General features: G+C 40.6%; 2 protein-coding genes across 3 annotated transcripts in view; one reads left to right on the forward strand and one right to left on the reverse strand.

Annotated features, from left to right (window-relative positions):
• The window catches only part of tk2 (thymidine kinase 2), a 163,037-nt gene that overhangs the window by 122,653 nt on the left and 25,035 nt on the right, over nucleotides 1-15,349 (reverse strand). The window lies entirely within an intron of this gene.
• Nucleotides 1-15,349, forward strand: part of piezo1 (piezo-type mechanosensitive ion channel component 1) — a 122,218-nt gene that overhangs the window by 85,771 nt on the left and 21,098 nt on the right. For both annotated transcript variants that reach the window (XM_050071116.1, XM_050071117.1), the window contains exons 21-37: nucleotides 34-234; nucleotides 469-673; nucleotides 1,991-2,095; nucleotides 3,502-3,658; nucleotides 3,996-4,239; nucleotides 5,140-5,236; nucleotides 5,618-5,783; nucleotides 6,433-6,522; nucleotides 8,004-8,086; nucleotides 8,776-8,844; nucleotides 8,939-9,033; nucleotides 10,684-10,828; nucleotides 12,900-12,974; nucleotides 13,458-13,630; nucleotides 14,013-14,116; nucleotides 14,570-14,746; nucleotides 15,020-15,278. In XM_050071116.1, the coding sequence (XP_049927073.1) occupies nucleotides 34-234; nucleotides 469-673; nucleotides 1,991-2,095; nucleotides 3,502-3,658; nucleotides 3,996-4,239; nucleotides 5,140-5,236; nucleotides 5,618-5,783; nucleotides 6,433-6,522; nucleotides 8,004-8,086; nucleotides 8,776-8,844; nucleotides 8,939-9,033; nucleotides 10,684-10,828; nucleotides 12,900-12,974; nucleotides 13,458-13,630; nucleotides 14,013-14,116; nucleotides 14,570-14,746; nucleotides 15,020-15,278 (2,445 nt within the window). The remainder of the gene's footprint in view (nucleotides 1-33; nucleotides 235-468; nucleotides 674-1,990; nucleotides 2,096-3,501; nucleotides 3,659-3,995; nucleotides 4,240-5,139; nucleotides 5,237-5,617; nucleotides 5,784-6,432; nucleotides 6,523-8,003; nucleotides 8,087-8,775; nucleotides 8,845-8,938; nucleotides 9,034-10,683; nucleotides 10,829-12,899; nucleotides 12,975-13,457; nucleotides 13,631-14,012; nucleotides 14,117-14,569; nucleotides 14,747-15,019; nucleotides 15,279-15,349) is intronic.

A 15,349-nucleotide genomic window follows, 5' to 3' on the forward strand; every position in this document is an offset into this window, starting at 1 on the left:
TGAATGAGTGTCCTGCTTTTTTTTTTTTTACAGGACCATTTAATGGTGCTGATGTTGTTGGTGTTTGAGGCAACAGTGTATCGTCACCAGGCTCACCACTACCGTCAGCTCCAACGATCTCCCCCCACCATCCCTGCTCTGTTCCCCGCTGCCACCAGGGACACGCTGGACAAGGGCCTCATCCCCTGCTTCAAGTACCTGCTCAACTACACCTTCTACAAGTTTGGATTAGAGGTAGCTGGGAGAGATCACGTCATCACTAAACAGGAAATTTAAAAGAGATAGTAAATGACGGGAAAAAAAATTAACAAGAGAACTGATATAAAATGAGTTTTCTATTGCAGTATTTTTTTATGTAATTCATGACACATTAATGTGAGTTACTCTTAATTTTTTTTTTTTTAATCACCAAACACATATCTTTTCATTTTTAAAAATCACCAAACACATATATTTCTTTTTTTAAAGATCTGCTTCCTGATGACGGTGAATGTGATTGGCCAACGGATGAACTTCTTGGTGATAATCCACGGCTGTTGGTTGGTGGCCATCTTGGTGAGGCGGCGGCGGGCAGAAATTGCCAAGATCTGGCCCAAATATTGTCTGTTTCTGTCCATATTCATGATCTACCAGTATCTCCTGTGTGTGGGCATACCTCCTGCTCTCTGTATAGGTGAGTCCTGACGTGCAGTAGAGTCTAACCTAGCACCCTCAGCATATTTTTCTTGTTGTAGTTTTTGTACCTGTGGATTTTGGCTCTGTAATCTTCAGTTATTGTTGCTCTTCCTGGGGTTTCTTCCATTTTTTTCCCTGTAAAAGGTTTTTTTGGGGGTAGTTTTTCCTTATCCGCTGTGAGGGTCCTAAGGACAGAGGGATGTCGTATGCTGTAAAGCCCTCTGAGGCAAATTGTTATTTGTGATATTGGGCTCTATAAATAAAATTGAAATTGTGTCAGGAGAAGAGGTGGAAGACATTCTACACTGTTCCTCTTAGGCCATATTTAGTGGAGGTTTTGTATTTGATTGCTTAATATTAAAATATTTTCACGATCCCACTTACATACATGATGGAGACAGAATAGTCATAACACCTCACCTCATTGTCTTTTGGTCCATTCTTTGTACACTTTGGGATTTGCTGTCTTTCAAAAGAGGAGCAGCTTTACGCTGATGCAGTTTTCACAGGTGAAAACGTGTCATAGAATGGCCTGCTTTTCTGCAGAGGAATTGTTTAGTTTCTGCTCAGAGTGTGTATGTTTATAGAGCTAAAGTTATGATGTTCAGTTCCAAAGCAGAGCTGTATGCAGCTTTACCCCCTCTCCTGTGACTCCCTGTGGCTTCAACCAAAAATTATATCGAAATAAATATTTGCTTTTTTTTTTCTTTACATTTTCACCTCTCAAATTCTCTAAATATAAAAAAGTGTGTAGTGTAACCTATACACCGATTCAAAAGATTGACTTCACCAACTAAAATGTGCGTCATATGTCTTATGTTATGACCTGGTGCCTTTACCTCTCAATTTTGCCAAACCTTGGCAGAGGTGTCCAGCCTTGAGTCTCCCAGCTTATCTAGCAATAGATTCCAAATCCAAAAAAATTAAAAGTCTCAGAGGAAAATAGAAAATTTAATAGTGCATTGATGTGAAGTTAAAGTACCGAATAATCATAAATAGCTCACTGCAGAACAGCCACCTTGTGGTAAAACATATTAATGGATGTTCATTTAGATGTGTTAGTAATGCTGATAATGTGAACATATACAGCTTAAATATGTCTCGCTGCTCCAGACTCATTTTTTTTTTTTTTTGGCCAAAAATGTCTCTGTTGATAATAAAGGTTTCTGACTCCTGCTTTAGAGTATGTCCCTAATATTTCACTTCTGCAGTAGTAGTACGTACTACACTCCTGTAGAACTGTAGAAAAACTGTGAAATAGTGTAAACACCTCCTTCTACCTTCCTCCCTGTCTCTCTCCTGTGTTGTCCTGTAGACTACCCCTGGCGGTGGAACACTCCAGTGTTGATGAACTCAGCTCTCATTAAATGGATCTTTCTGCCCGACTTCTACACTGTGCCAAACTCCAAAAACCTTATAGGTCAGTTTGTGTGTATGCGTGTGTGTTTCTCTGTCAGTGTCATTTCGTTTATCTGTATCAACAAAACATGTCAACCTCTGTCAAACTGTCACCTTGTCACTATGTAGTATGAAGTATTCTGCAAAGTCCTAAATAGTGGCAGAAAGATTACTTCTGATTATCCATTTGATCAGTTTGATCACACTTTAGTAAGAGGCCTCTGTTTTTTGTGATCTGTTCATGTTTTAATTTTGATGTTGTTTGCTGTTTAAACTCAACACTCCCTCAGTGTTTACTGTTGTCTTAATATAGGGGTGTCCAAACTTTTTGGAATGGAGGCCAGATTAGATAATGTGAAAATACTTGGGGCAGCTGCTTCTCTAATCATATGGATTAAAAAAAACACATACAAATAAGACAATGTAACTGTTTCATCTTTCAGTGAAAAAGTAGGCTATTCAACTGTCAACTTAACACTTTTGCTGTGGCCATATCTGCTACCTGGCTTGTTTTCTTGCTTGTTTACCATCTGTCTGTGAAAACACATTATTTCTGCCTGCGTATGATTATCCTGCCATCGTGAAGAGAACAGAAAAAATGCAAAGTGAGCCAGTATAGTATATAGTATATAGTATATAGTATAGTATATTTTGAAAGACAAACTGCCGGCTGTTTAAAATTGGTCAGTGGACCAAACTTTGGACATGCCTGTCTTGATGCATTCAGTGTGGTGTATATTTTCCCCACCACTAATTCCATCAGTACAACAACCATGTCTTACACTGTGATTCTGCGCTCACTTTTTATAGAAATGGTGAAGTTCAATCCCTTATAGTTGGCCAGTTTATCAATTGGTGTTAAGCTGCTGTCAGTGCATCTTGTACACAGATGTTTTGCATTTAAAGCCTTCCCGTGGCTCAAAGAGCATAAGTCTGCCCTGTCTGGGTTCACTTTCTGTGTGATACATCTGTAGGAAGTGTTGAGTTTCACTGACAGTTGATTTACAGTGAACAAAAGAACACAAAGTAGAAGTAACTGGAATTAATCAGTGAATGAGAACAGTATTCGTGTTAAAAAGAGAATGACATAACTGTTGTTTTGCTGTGGAATTGTACATGATGCTGAACTGAACACGTGAGCCACCATAGTACAGGTCAGTTACAGGTAAATAATCCCCCTATGTTTGTTTAGCTAGGCTTTATGAGGGACCAGGCTTTAGATGTTTTTGCTTGCAGTGCCCTCAGACCTGGCATTTATTTGAAAAGTCTTAGTAACTGTATAACCTGTTATTTAGGCTAAATAAAGCAGTGAGGCAGCAGTCAGTATTCCAGGCTTATGATGATGATGATGATGATGATGATGATGATAATGATTATAGCGATGATGATGATGATGATGATATCTTGTGTTGTTGTGTGTATCCATAGCGGACTTTGTGCTGCTCATGTGTGCATCCCAGCAGTGGAAGGTGTTTGAGTGTGAGCACACGGAGGAGTGGATGGTTCTGGCAGGAGAGAACACAGACGACCCTGAACCAATGGAGGGCCGACTGTTCAACCCGGCACCCAACTTTATCAACTGCAGGTAAATACAGCATGTGTCTTTCCATCAGTCAGTCAGTCAGTCTGTCTGTTTTAATCATCAGTCATCCACTGCTGAACCTGCTGTTTGTCTGCTGCCATCATTGGTATGAACTGTAGTTCCTCTGCTTCAGAGACAGATCATTTGACTCTACTCAGTGTTCATGAAGGGAAAAAAGTCTGATAAGGATATGTATGCCAGTATTTGTCTTATAAAACGTACACCTAACAAAGACACCTCTTTTTGATGAAGATAAATTCAGTCATTAAACACTGTAGCCAAAATATACAAAATCTGTAATGTTTGGACATGAAGTGTATCTTTTCCTGTCCTCCTGCAGGAGCTACCTGGACATGGCTAAAGTTTTGGTGTTTCGTCACCTCTTCTGGTTTGTGCTGTCAGTTGTCTTCATCACGGGGGCAACAAGGATCTCTGTGTTTGGACTGGGCTACCTGCTGGCTTGCTTCTTTTTTCTGCTGTTTGGGACGAGGCTATTGGTCAAACCATCCAGGACCCGCCTCGTCATGTGGGACTGTCTCATCATCTACAATGTGGCAGTCATTATATCTAAAAATATGTTATCAGTAAGTATAAAGCTCATCATTTGGTGCTTGTTTGCAGCATCTTGGGGGCATCATTGGTTCCTCTGACTTTTTGTCTTGGTAATCAAAAAATATGTCACTGCAATAATAGTAACACATGTTTGGCAGCTACAGGAAAGTACAACATCAGCCATCAGCATGTTTTCTAACAAATTAGATATTGTTTCACTTTGTGGGCATCTCCAAGCACACCTACTTTGGTTCATGTTTGTGCAGCAGCAGTAAGTGCTAAAGGGCTGAGTGAAGTTAAATGCAGATCAGAGGATCTTGTGATTAATGAATACACTCTCAGAAAGTCATGTCACTCATCCCATAGCTCTAAACATGCTGTGCCAGTCACAGGGAAGCATGAGGGCATTAGCTCAACCAATGGGAAGGCACATTTCCAGGAGTTCATATTGTTTAACAGTGTTGATGGTGCAGACGGCACAATGTAAACACACAGCACCACAAATATGTGAGCAGAAGGTGTGGGGATTTTTCTCAGCAGTTATTTAGTCAGTTGGGATAGAAACAAAGCATTTAAAAAGTCATTCTTTGAAGCTTTGTATATAATTATGACAATCAGACAATAAGTCATAATATCAGGGTTTAAATGCTGGCTGACAGCATCTGACAGTGAGTACAATGTTAAAGCAGCAACGATAAGCTGCTCAAATGCTAGTGCTGTATGTTAAGTGGTTTTGGCGTGGCTACAGAGCCTATGCACCAGCAATAAGTGATTACTGTAGTGCCATTACTACTCTTCATAAAGTCAAGGAAAACTATTGTTATGTTGTTTGAAGAGAAATTTACACTCATGCATGCAAGTGACAAAACGCTGACCTGACCTGTAAAAGACTGAAGAGTGTATTTCTGTGTGTGTGTGTGTGTGTGTTTCAGATCCTGGCGTGTGTGTTTGTGTTTGAGATGCAGAAAGGCTTCTGTTGGGTCATTCAACTCTTCAGCCTGGTTTGCACAGTCAAAGGATACTATGACCGTAAGTGTTTTAATAATAATGATAATAATAGTAATACATCACCACAGCAATGACCAACTGAGCAAAGGTGATGTATTATTGCAGTGTTTCATACTGTATATCTTGGGATGTTTGATTTATGAAGGACAAGTAATTTGGTATCAAACAGTACATGAAAGAAAAAACCCCTTTTCTAATATGTAAGTTTGTAAATGGACCTTTCAATATAAGATGTCTTTGTTTAAATCTATAGTTATGTCTTTGGAGTAACAGCGTTGCATTCACAGGTTTATCACAGAGTCACACCTGACAGAGACAGTTAGAGATGGCTGTGTTCTGCACAATGCCTTTTATCTTAGTATATTTCATTTTGTGTATGTGTTGTTGTTTTTTTCCTGTCAGCAAAAGCAGTGAGTGACAAGACGTGCAGCCTCCCAGTAGAAGAGGCCGGGATCATCTGGGACAGTATCTGTTTTCTCTTTCTGTTGCTGCAGCGGAGGGTTTTCCTCAGTTACTACTTCCTGCATGTGATGGCAGAGCTGCAGGCTTCTGCCAAACAGGCCTCCAGGTGAGACACAGTAAACTGAGCTAATGCAGCGGCTCCAATGCTAGGGCTCACCAGATTATTACAGGAAACATATATCTCTGTTATACATAATTACATTTATTTAAAAATACTTCACATCAAACAATCTGAGAGAGAAAAGTCTCATGACTCATGGTCACAATGAGGCCCTAAACTGTGATGAGTGTCAATTGCATGCTATTGTCTGCTTCACTGCATGGGGTTAGCTCAGATCTGAAATACAACTTTCAATTTAACAAGATATGGTAACATATATTGTACTGTATTTACAGTGCCTCTATGTCCTGAAAGTTTTCATGTTTTATTGTTAAACAACATTGAATCAGAGTACGTAGATTTAATGTGTCTTTATCTGTTTTTTCCCCCGTTCGCCTCTTTTCATGAGCATTTTTGATTTGGGCTAAAAAAAAATCTGAATGGAAACGCGAAAAATGCAGAAAAAAGTGGTGAAATATCGCAAAAAGTTTATATGCTTGGGGGAGGTGAAAAAGTCTGTGTATCAATGCAAGATAAATAGATAAGTGCAACGGAAACAGATTCAGCACATAAATTCAGATTTAGGTTCTTTTGCTGATTTTCTGAAAAGTTACTTGCTGATAAATGCAATGACAGCTGTTTTTCTTTCTTCCAGGGGGTTTGAGCTCTTCAGAGCCAGCATCGTGAAGAACATTAAATTCCACCAACAAGCTGAGCAAAAATCTCTGTCACAGCTCAAGAGATCGTAAGTGTTCACAGTGGTTTTATAATGGTGCATCAAAGAACAAGTCAAAAGCTGGATTTATATGGATAGGAGTTATAATGTTAATGGGCATCCAGTCAGTTAGCTAGTCAGTAGCACCTTGGCTTTAATATTAACACATGCACATGACACAACAGCTAGCTTCTCTCATTCCAATTCAAACAGAGGACAGTGGTACTGACCACCTGTAACGTTTCGTAGCTAGAAGAAACGTCAGCTAACTCCTACCTAACAACGGGATGGATCAAACCATTTTTGGGGCACTTTTCTAGCTTGTTAAAAAAGGACATACAGTAAAAAAAAAAAATCTCAAAATTTAGGGGTGCTTCAGCACCCCCAAAAATGGGCTAGAAACGCCTATGCTAGGGACAGTCTTTTGGTCCATCCACCTCTTTGTGATTCATTTGTTTTACATTTTGTAATTTTGAACAGATACTCATGGTCCCCAGGGGATGAATCCTACTGACTTTGGTGATCCTCTAATTTTTTCTCTAGCACCGGGATGACGCTGTCATTTCACATGTTCTTCTGTTTGGCACCAAGTATTTATCATCTGGATGCAAAGGCGCTGATTTCTATTTCTGCCACTGGGTGCTCAAAACAGAGAAATTTTGATATTTTATGGGTTTTGTGCTTTAGTTGAATAAAATGGCTCGGTTGGGATCCCCACAAAATTTCAACAAAGCAGCCCCTGGGCCATGTTCAACCTAGAGGTATGAAAATGGGGAGACAGATGTAACATCTTAAGACTTAAAAAATGCCCCTTGGAGCCACACCCTAAACCCAACAGGAAGTCAGTCCTTTTGAATTTACTTTTCATTTTTAGTTTTTTTTTTTTTTTTTTGCCATTTCCAGGCATTACACTTTAACAAACTTCTAGAGACTTCACCAGAACGACTTCTAATTTGGTAAATTGTATCTACAGAGGTTGGTGATATTAAAGGTGCTTTGGTTTCATGGTGTAATTGGATAGTCAGTAGGGCGGGACAAAGCAGAACAAAGCCTACACATCACTGGTTAATCTCACATTGCTTTCAAATGGCTCTGATTGTCAACTGTTGCTCATGGGTGTGCGGCCCTTTCCTATGTTTGGATATGCATGCTTTTGTACTTTTTTACACACTTCCTCTGTAGCATCCAAGCCATCCAAATGTCCACTCAATCTTTGAATAATAAACGTAAGATCTTGTGTAATTAGCAAATTACACAAAATCCTGTCTGAAGTCAATCTTCAGACATAATCTAAATATGGCTCATAACTCTATGTCCACTGCTGCAAAACTAAATACCACTTAAATTTGTGGATTTGATGTCACCTCAGGATCCCATGGTAGGCACCAGGTTGATGTATAAAACATAGATATGCATAAGCCCACAGAAAATATTATAATTTGCCTCTAAAGAGAGTTAAAGTTCTGTTCTTCTGTCTCCCTGCTCTTCCATTTCCTGTCCTCCTCTCTCAGGATGCAGAGGATTCGCTCCAAGCAGCAGAAGTACAAAGAAGGACACAAAACAAGTGAAGATTCCAAAGAGAGTCAGACTGCTGGTAGGACTCACTAGTTCACTGCTTGACTGGAAAAATAGCTGTTAGAAAATGTAACAGTCAGTAAACACGTGTTCCACCTCTGCCCTGTCTCTTGACCTGCCAACTTGTTTTTGGCTGCAGATGCAGCACCACTCAACACTGAACCCAGCAGGACGTGCATCACTCATCAAGTTTAATTATTTTACACTCATCTCAACATAGGCTCATAAAATTACACTCATGTATTTTCTTCTTGTCTCCATATGCCTGTGCTACATTTTGTATTTTTTCCATCATTTTTTCTTTATCTGATCTGAAAACTTAATTTCTCACTTCACACATTTTACTGCTAATGCATGTCTGTGTTTACGTAAAGTTGCATGAATGAATGTTTGGCAGAAGAGTTCCAAAGCAAGCTGAGAGACTCACAACCCTGATATATCAATCTGTTTTGTTTCATTGTAAGGCACATTGCAACTTTGACTTGGAAAGGTGCTGTAGAAACAATATGGCAATATGTTATGAAATGTGCTGGGCACATTCATGCTTCAATAAAAGTGAACCATTTAATTGTAATGATCCCACGGCCTTTACTCACACACCCTCAGGTTACATTTCAGATTTTAAAGCTCTAAGATTAGCAGAACCAGCAGCAGGTTTGTCCTGTGCAGCACTTCCTCCAATCCAAACCTTCACTTGTTTCCTTACAGAGACCCAGAAAGACAAGAAGAGTTCCAGGAAGAAAAAGTGGTACCAGCCATGGTTGGACCATGCTACAGGTATGACAACAAGGACAAGCAGTTGATGGATGAAAAATGATCTGTCTTTAGATAAGCTTCATAAGACATTGTAATGTGTTTCTTCTGCTCACAGTGCTCCACTCAGGAGAGTATTACCTGTTTGAATCAGACAGTGAGGATGAAGAGGAGTCTGAAGAACAGAAGCCGCAGAAACAGACTGCTTGTCAGGTCTGACACAAATTGTACTTACTTCTATCTCATATATCCATGTACCTTATCTATGGGAGTCAGTTATATATTGATGTTTGTCATCATGCATGCCTCACCAGCCATGTTGTAGAGTTTGTGGGCAAACCAACCCGGTCTCACTTCAAAATTGTCGAAAACCAGTGGTTGGTTCGTGACTTCTGGCATCAGACACCAATGAAAAAAGCTGTCCTTTCACATCAGCGTGATATGCAGCCGGTCGCCGTTATTGTGTAAGCAGGTGGGTGGGAAGGGTGGTGGATGGGTCCAACAACCACCAACTTTCAGCTGGGAGGCCGGTGTTTGCTTCCCATATGATTGTAAAGCCAAACCCTGTGGGTTATTTTTCTAAATCCAACTACCTGCTTTTGTTGCCTAAACCCAACTGTGTGTGTGCGTTGGCCAGACGTAACCACGCGCGTTTGTTGCTGAAGGAAAAAAATGTCAATTCACGGTGTTGAAGTGACATAGTGGTTTTATTTTGAAAGAGACTATATGCAAACTGTACATTTCCTCTGAAATAGGTGTATTTTTTAAAACAGACAATGCATCTAACAGACTGAAGTTGACACAGCGTCCCAGGACTTCAACAACCAACACACCCAGGGTACCTTGTCATATGTCCACGTAGAAAGTCCATGACCAAACACGGCTATGTGACGAGTTTGGAGTGAGAATGTGTTGGACAAACAGAAATGGGGCTACAGCATGACCATAGAAAGTCAGGTATAATGCTGTAGTAGACAGTTGTAAAGCTGTGCCCGGTGGAGTTACATCTCCCAGCCCAGTTGCCAGAAGACAACATTAGTACTGTACATTTTACATTGTACATTTCTGCAAACCACATATACATTACATTTGTACTTTTCATCGGCATCACATCAACATTTCTAAAGCGATGTAGTATAGGAAGTGGAGGGAATGGTCGGTGAACTGTCTGAACTGAACCTGTTCAAGATCAACAAACAACAAAACCAAACATGGGTGTTTTTTGGGACCTGTAGCTGTTTTCTACTGAGTCATCGCTGCATTTCCTGTTGGGTTAGTGGCACGAAAAGTGTTTTTTTTGTTTTTGTTTGTTTTTTGTTTACCCAGACAACGGCACATTTCCTGCCATGATAGTAGCATGGGACGCCTGCCATGCTGTAGACCACTGTTTGAGGCATGGGTATTTTATCACAACAATGAGACAATGCCACATTTCCTGTCGGGACTGTGGCACAAAAAGCAGGTGTTTTTTACTTAGACATCACTGCTTTTCCAGCGGGGATTGTGTCCTCAAATTTTTAAGGCAAAACATGATCTTTTGCTAACATAACCATGTGGATATTGTGCCTAAACCTAACCACAAGTTAACTACAGTGTTGTTTAAACGTAGAGTTTCAGTAGGTTCGCTACCTGATAATGTGAAAATGTAACAAATCTGTTGTTTGCAGAAACATACAATGCCAACATTTTTTTGGTGATTGGGTTGACTGTCCTCTATATCTGATTATAAACTATTGACTGATAATGTAAATGAGTATGTTCCAAATGTTTAAAAAATTCAACACTGCTTTGTTTATTATGCTGTGTTGAAACTCTAATTTTATATGTTGTATGTGTGGTTGATTTTTTTTTTTTTCCCCTCAGCTGGCATACCAGGCATGGGTGTCCAGTGTGAAAGCAGCTTTGAGAGAACGGCAGAGACATCAGAGACAGCTGAAGAAGATTGAGAAGAAAGAGAAAGAAAGAGAACAAAGAGTGGATTCACAACAGGAGGCTTTTTCTGTGATAGGTCAGATATTCTTACATCCTTTTTTCCTCCCTTAAGTTTAGATTGTGGGACAGCTTTGATACCCAAGTCAGCTGACCAGAGGAAACTGGAGATAGAATGGGGGGATTAGGAGGTCTGCCATAAAGGAAGGCCCAGCCCACAAACAGGAGAACCTTCAAATTAATTCTAAACCATACTAGCAGCCAGTGGAGGGAGGCCAGACAAGGTGTAATATGGTTCTTCTTCTGGGAACTCGTCAGGAGCCTGGCTGCGGCATTCTGGACCAGGTTCAGGCTGGACAGGGTGGACTGATTAATCCTAGTACACAGGGAGCTGCAACAGTCCAAATGGAATGATATAAAGATGTAAATGACATTCTCAAGATCTTTCAATGAGAGAAACAGTTTGATTTTGGTGACAGTGTGTAGCTAGAAAAAATGGCTTTTACTACTGTTTTGACCTTCTTGTCAAACCTAACGACTGAAGCATCACAAACATCACATCAAGGTGTTTGACATGGAATTTCACATTGGTGGATGGGTTGCAAAGATTGTTGGTAATAACTTTGATGTCCTCAGGGGAAAAAAGGACAACTGCAGACTTGCTTTGATTCAGCTGCAGGAAGTTTTGTGCCATCCAGCACTTTATGTCCTCAAGGTAGTTTATAAGACTAATTAGATAAGTCTTGTCTTTTGGTTTCAGGGGGAGATAAAGCTGTGTGTCATCAGCATAACAGTGGTAGGGAGCATGTACATAGAAAACGGAATTGGACCGAGGATGGAACCTTGTGGGACCCCTCAGGAGAGACTGACTAGGGAGAAGAAATGTTGACAGAGAAGCTTCAAGTTTTGATGAAGGATGTGAGCAAGTTTAACTAATGCAACTGCATTTATCTGTCCTATACTGGGTTCAGACTACACGATATCAGCCCGATTATAGCCCAACACGGTTATTGGTGGATCATGAATTACAGTGACTGTTGTAGGCAATAATCCATTGTTTTATCCCATGTAGTGTGTTATAGTAGACGACAACCGACACCACATCTGGAATGCCTCATGACATCCTGACAGGAAGTCTAGCGTGTTTGATTTTCTTTTTGTCTTCCACAACTTCTCCTGTCAACAGCTGTCACTTTGACTAATAGGAACACAGAGTGATCTGCTGCCATGGACAACAGTATGACAACACCCCAGCCTTTTTGATATTTCCTCTAGGGATGTTACCACACAGAGTAAAAAGGGGAAAATGATGGCATGAAATAGAAGAGGCACTTTAGCAACCTGGGGAGTACTGCCATTAGCATCAAGCTAGCAAAGAATAAGAATAAAATTCACATATAGTGACAGGGATTTTACTTACCGCAACTGCAGAGGGTACCAGCTTCACTTGAAACAGATTCCATTAGAAATGAGCCTTTATTTCCTATTCCGTCTGTATTTTTCTATTTTTACTTTTAATCCGCTCCCATTTGACCTGTCAGAGTTAATGCACCACACCCTCATTTCACACTCAACACTTCCCATATCTATTTGAAATTAAAAGCCCCTTAAAATTTTGGGTTAAGAGAACCACTTAATTTTCTAAAGAGACTTTTATTGTGAAACATTTGCAGGAACTTGTTGTGGAGGATTCAGTGACTTGCATAGTTTTCATGAGTACTTAAAATATAGCTCCTGACATCTGGTGGCACTATTTATGTTACTACAATAACATTTGTAGTATGAACATGACATGAACAGTCATAGTGACTAAGATGATTGTAACAATAATAAAAATAGCACAAGAATAATCTGATGACATCACGCACTTCGTGAAAGATGACCAGAGATGATTGGTCTTGGACCAACGTGTAGTCTGTCATGTCTGTTGGCAGCAAGATCTTATGACTCCACAATCATGTAATCTGACATAGTGACTGTCGGAATGGACAATAACGTTATGTAGTCTGAACCATGCATTAGTACTTGAATTCTGTACAAAGTTGCAAAGAGTCTTATCTAATCTCAATGCATATATACCACTTATCAATCATAAAGCATTAAGTATGTATACTGTGTGTGTGTGGGTGTGTGTGTGTGTGTGTGTGTAGGTTGTGGGGACAATGATGTGTTTGAGGACCCTGGCGTTCAGGAGGAGGTGGAGGAGCCGGAGGAAGAGGAGTCTGGTAGGTTTACATTCTCTTTGCTTCCTCCACCTTTCACCATCACAACATGCTGCTGTGTTTCAATTCTACATTCCTGTTCTGTTCATAGTTAGTTATGGTGATCATGACAGTAACTCTTGAGCCTAACAAATACTTTGTATATAGTATAGTATATTGGTTGGAAGTCCAGAAAACGGGGCACTTAACAAGAGCCTAAACAGTTAAATAGAGTATAATTCTATCAAGCATCATAAAGCCAGTACAGTCAGTCTTAAGATTAAGTTAGTTGGTTCAGATTCTCAGCTTTACAAGGTTGGGATAGCCCTTTTCCTTAGACAGTACACAGATAACAGTAAACACATGCAACAACACATCGATTTTACCACAGTCACCATAAAACATGATTTACAAAGCAGAATTAGTAGAAATGTGAGAATATAGTCATAGTTTGCTTCCTTTACTATATCACCTGTGCCTCTGTCTTTCTCTGTCTGTGTGCTGCAGGTCATGGTGAGATGGTTCAGAGGATCCTGGATATCCTGCGCTTCTTATGGGCCATTGTTCTGGCCATGGTGGATGGACTGACTCAATGGCTCAACCTGCTGACCAAACAGTACAGAGAAACATCTACTGTTCTGTGCAACGAACGCTACTTCATCATACACAAGATACAGCAGGTAAACACAACTAAGATTTTAGAGACACACACTAAGAAACACATACACACACACAGGGGCGGCTGTGGCTCTGAGGTAGAGCGGGTCGTCCACCAATCGAAAGATCAGCGGTTTTTCCCGGCTCCTCCAGTCTGCATGTCGAAGTATTGTTGAGCAAGACACTGAACCCCAAATTGCTCCTGATGGCTGTTCCATCAGTGTGTGAGTAGCAGGTGGCACCTTGTATGGCAGCCTCGGCCACCAGTGTGTGAATGGGTGAATGTGACTGGTAGTGTAAAAAGCGCTTTGAGTGGTCGGATGACTAGAAAGGCGCTATGCAAATGCAGTTCCATTTACACACACACACTTTAACTTGTGTCTGTCTTGCTGTGATTGGTAACAGCATCCAACAGCAGACTCCACAGACGATCAGATATCAGAGGACAGTGAGAATCCCACACTGGAGACTTGTTTGGATGAGACTGATGCTGACTCCACCAAATTCAGGTTAGTGTGGCAAAGAGTGTGTGTCACTCTTTTATTTACCAACCACTGAGACGCACCACACCTAGAAAGGCACTGCCAGGGAGTGAAACAAAATTTGATTTGATTTCATTCAGAGCATTTTGTTTCACTCCCTGGCAGTGCCTCTCTAGGTGATGTAATGAGAGCTTCTCCTTATTCAAACGTGGACGCTGTTGTGCTGAATGTGTTAACTGCCATGAACTTTCGTGAGCATGTTGAAAAAATAAAGTTCTCTATATTTTTGATACCTCAGTACCTTTTTCTCTGGTGATATCATCAGGACAAAATGTGCATGTTTTACCGGCACTACTAATAAGGATTTAAGAATAGATAATAGTGTGTTTGGTATGTCCACCTGTTTCATAGGTTGTCAGTTCGCGGGGCTTTACATCTTCAGTTTCTCCGTTTTTATATTTTTGTGTGTTTGACTCTCAGCTGCCTGGAGGTGGACAGCAGAGGTGTGACAGGCCGGTCTACCCCAAGGCCAAGGCTCAACAGCACTGGGAACCTGTTGAGTCCAGAACCCCCATCCAGCAGCATGGAGCTTCTACCAGTCCCATCCAAACAACAACACAGACACTCCAGAACAGCCAGTGAGCTGCTGGGAGACAGGTACATACTGTGGACACTGGTGACTGAAGAACGCTGATAATGATCAGTGACAGTGGCTACTGATTTAATTTGTCCACCTCAGTTTCACAGTGTCTAGCAGCAGTAATACCACAATGTTTGTATCGTGAATGTGTTCAAGAATAGTTTATTTTAACTTGCAATTTACTTCTTTGTTCTGATTGTTGGCTTCATCAGTTATTGAAAGACTGGTGATGAACACAATGATCAATAAATACAAATTCATGGTTGTGACTTTCCGTCCTCTCTCTGCAGGCAGTTCTTCATTGAGGAGCTGGAACAGAGCAGAGAGTTCTATAACAACCAGAGCCGTCTTCTGAAGCTGCTGTTTGCCATGTACAACCTGTTGGCAGCCAACTCCGAGCTCGTCTGTTATTTTATCATAGTGTTAAACAACATGGTCAGTGCCTCCGTGATATCACTGGTCCTCCCCATACTGGTGTTCCTGTGGGCTATGTTGTCTGTTCCAAGACCGACGAAGAGGTTTTGGATGACTGCTATTGTCTACACAGAGGTATGAACACTGAGAGGCACACAGACACAACTAAGAAACTTAAAGCTACACTATGCCAAATTTTCCAAAGA

This window comes from Epinephelus moara, chromosome 19, assembly GCF_006386435.1.
Source record: "Epinephelus moara isolate mb chromosome 19, YSFRI_EMoa_1.0, whole genome shotgun sequence".
In the NCBI taxonomy this organism is placed as follows: Eukaryota; Metazoa; Chordata; class Actinopteri; order Perciformes; family Serranidae; genus Epinephelus; species Epinephelus moara.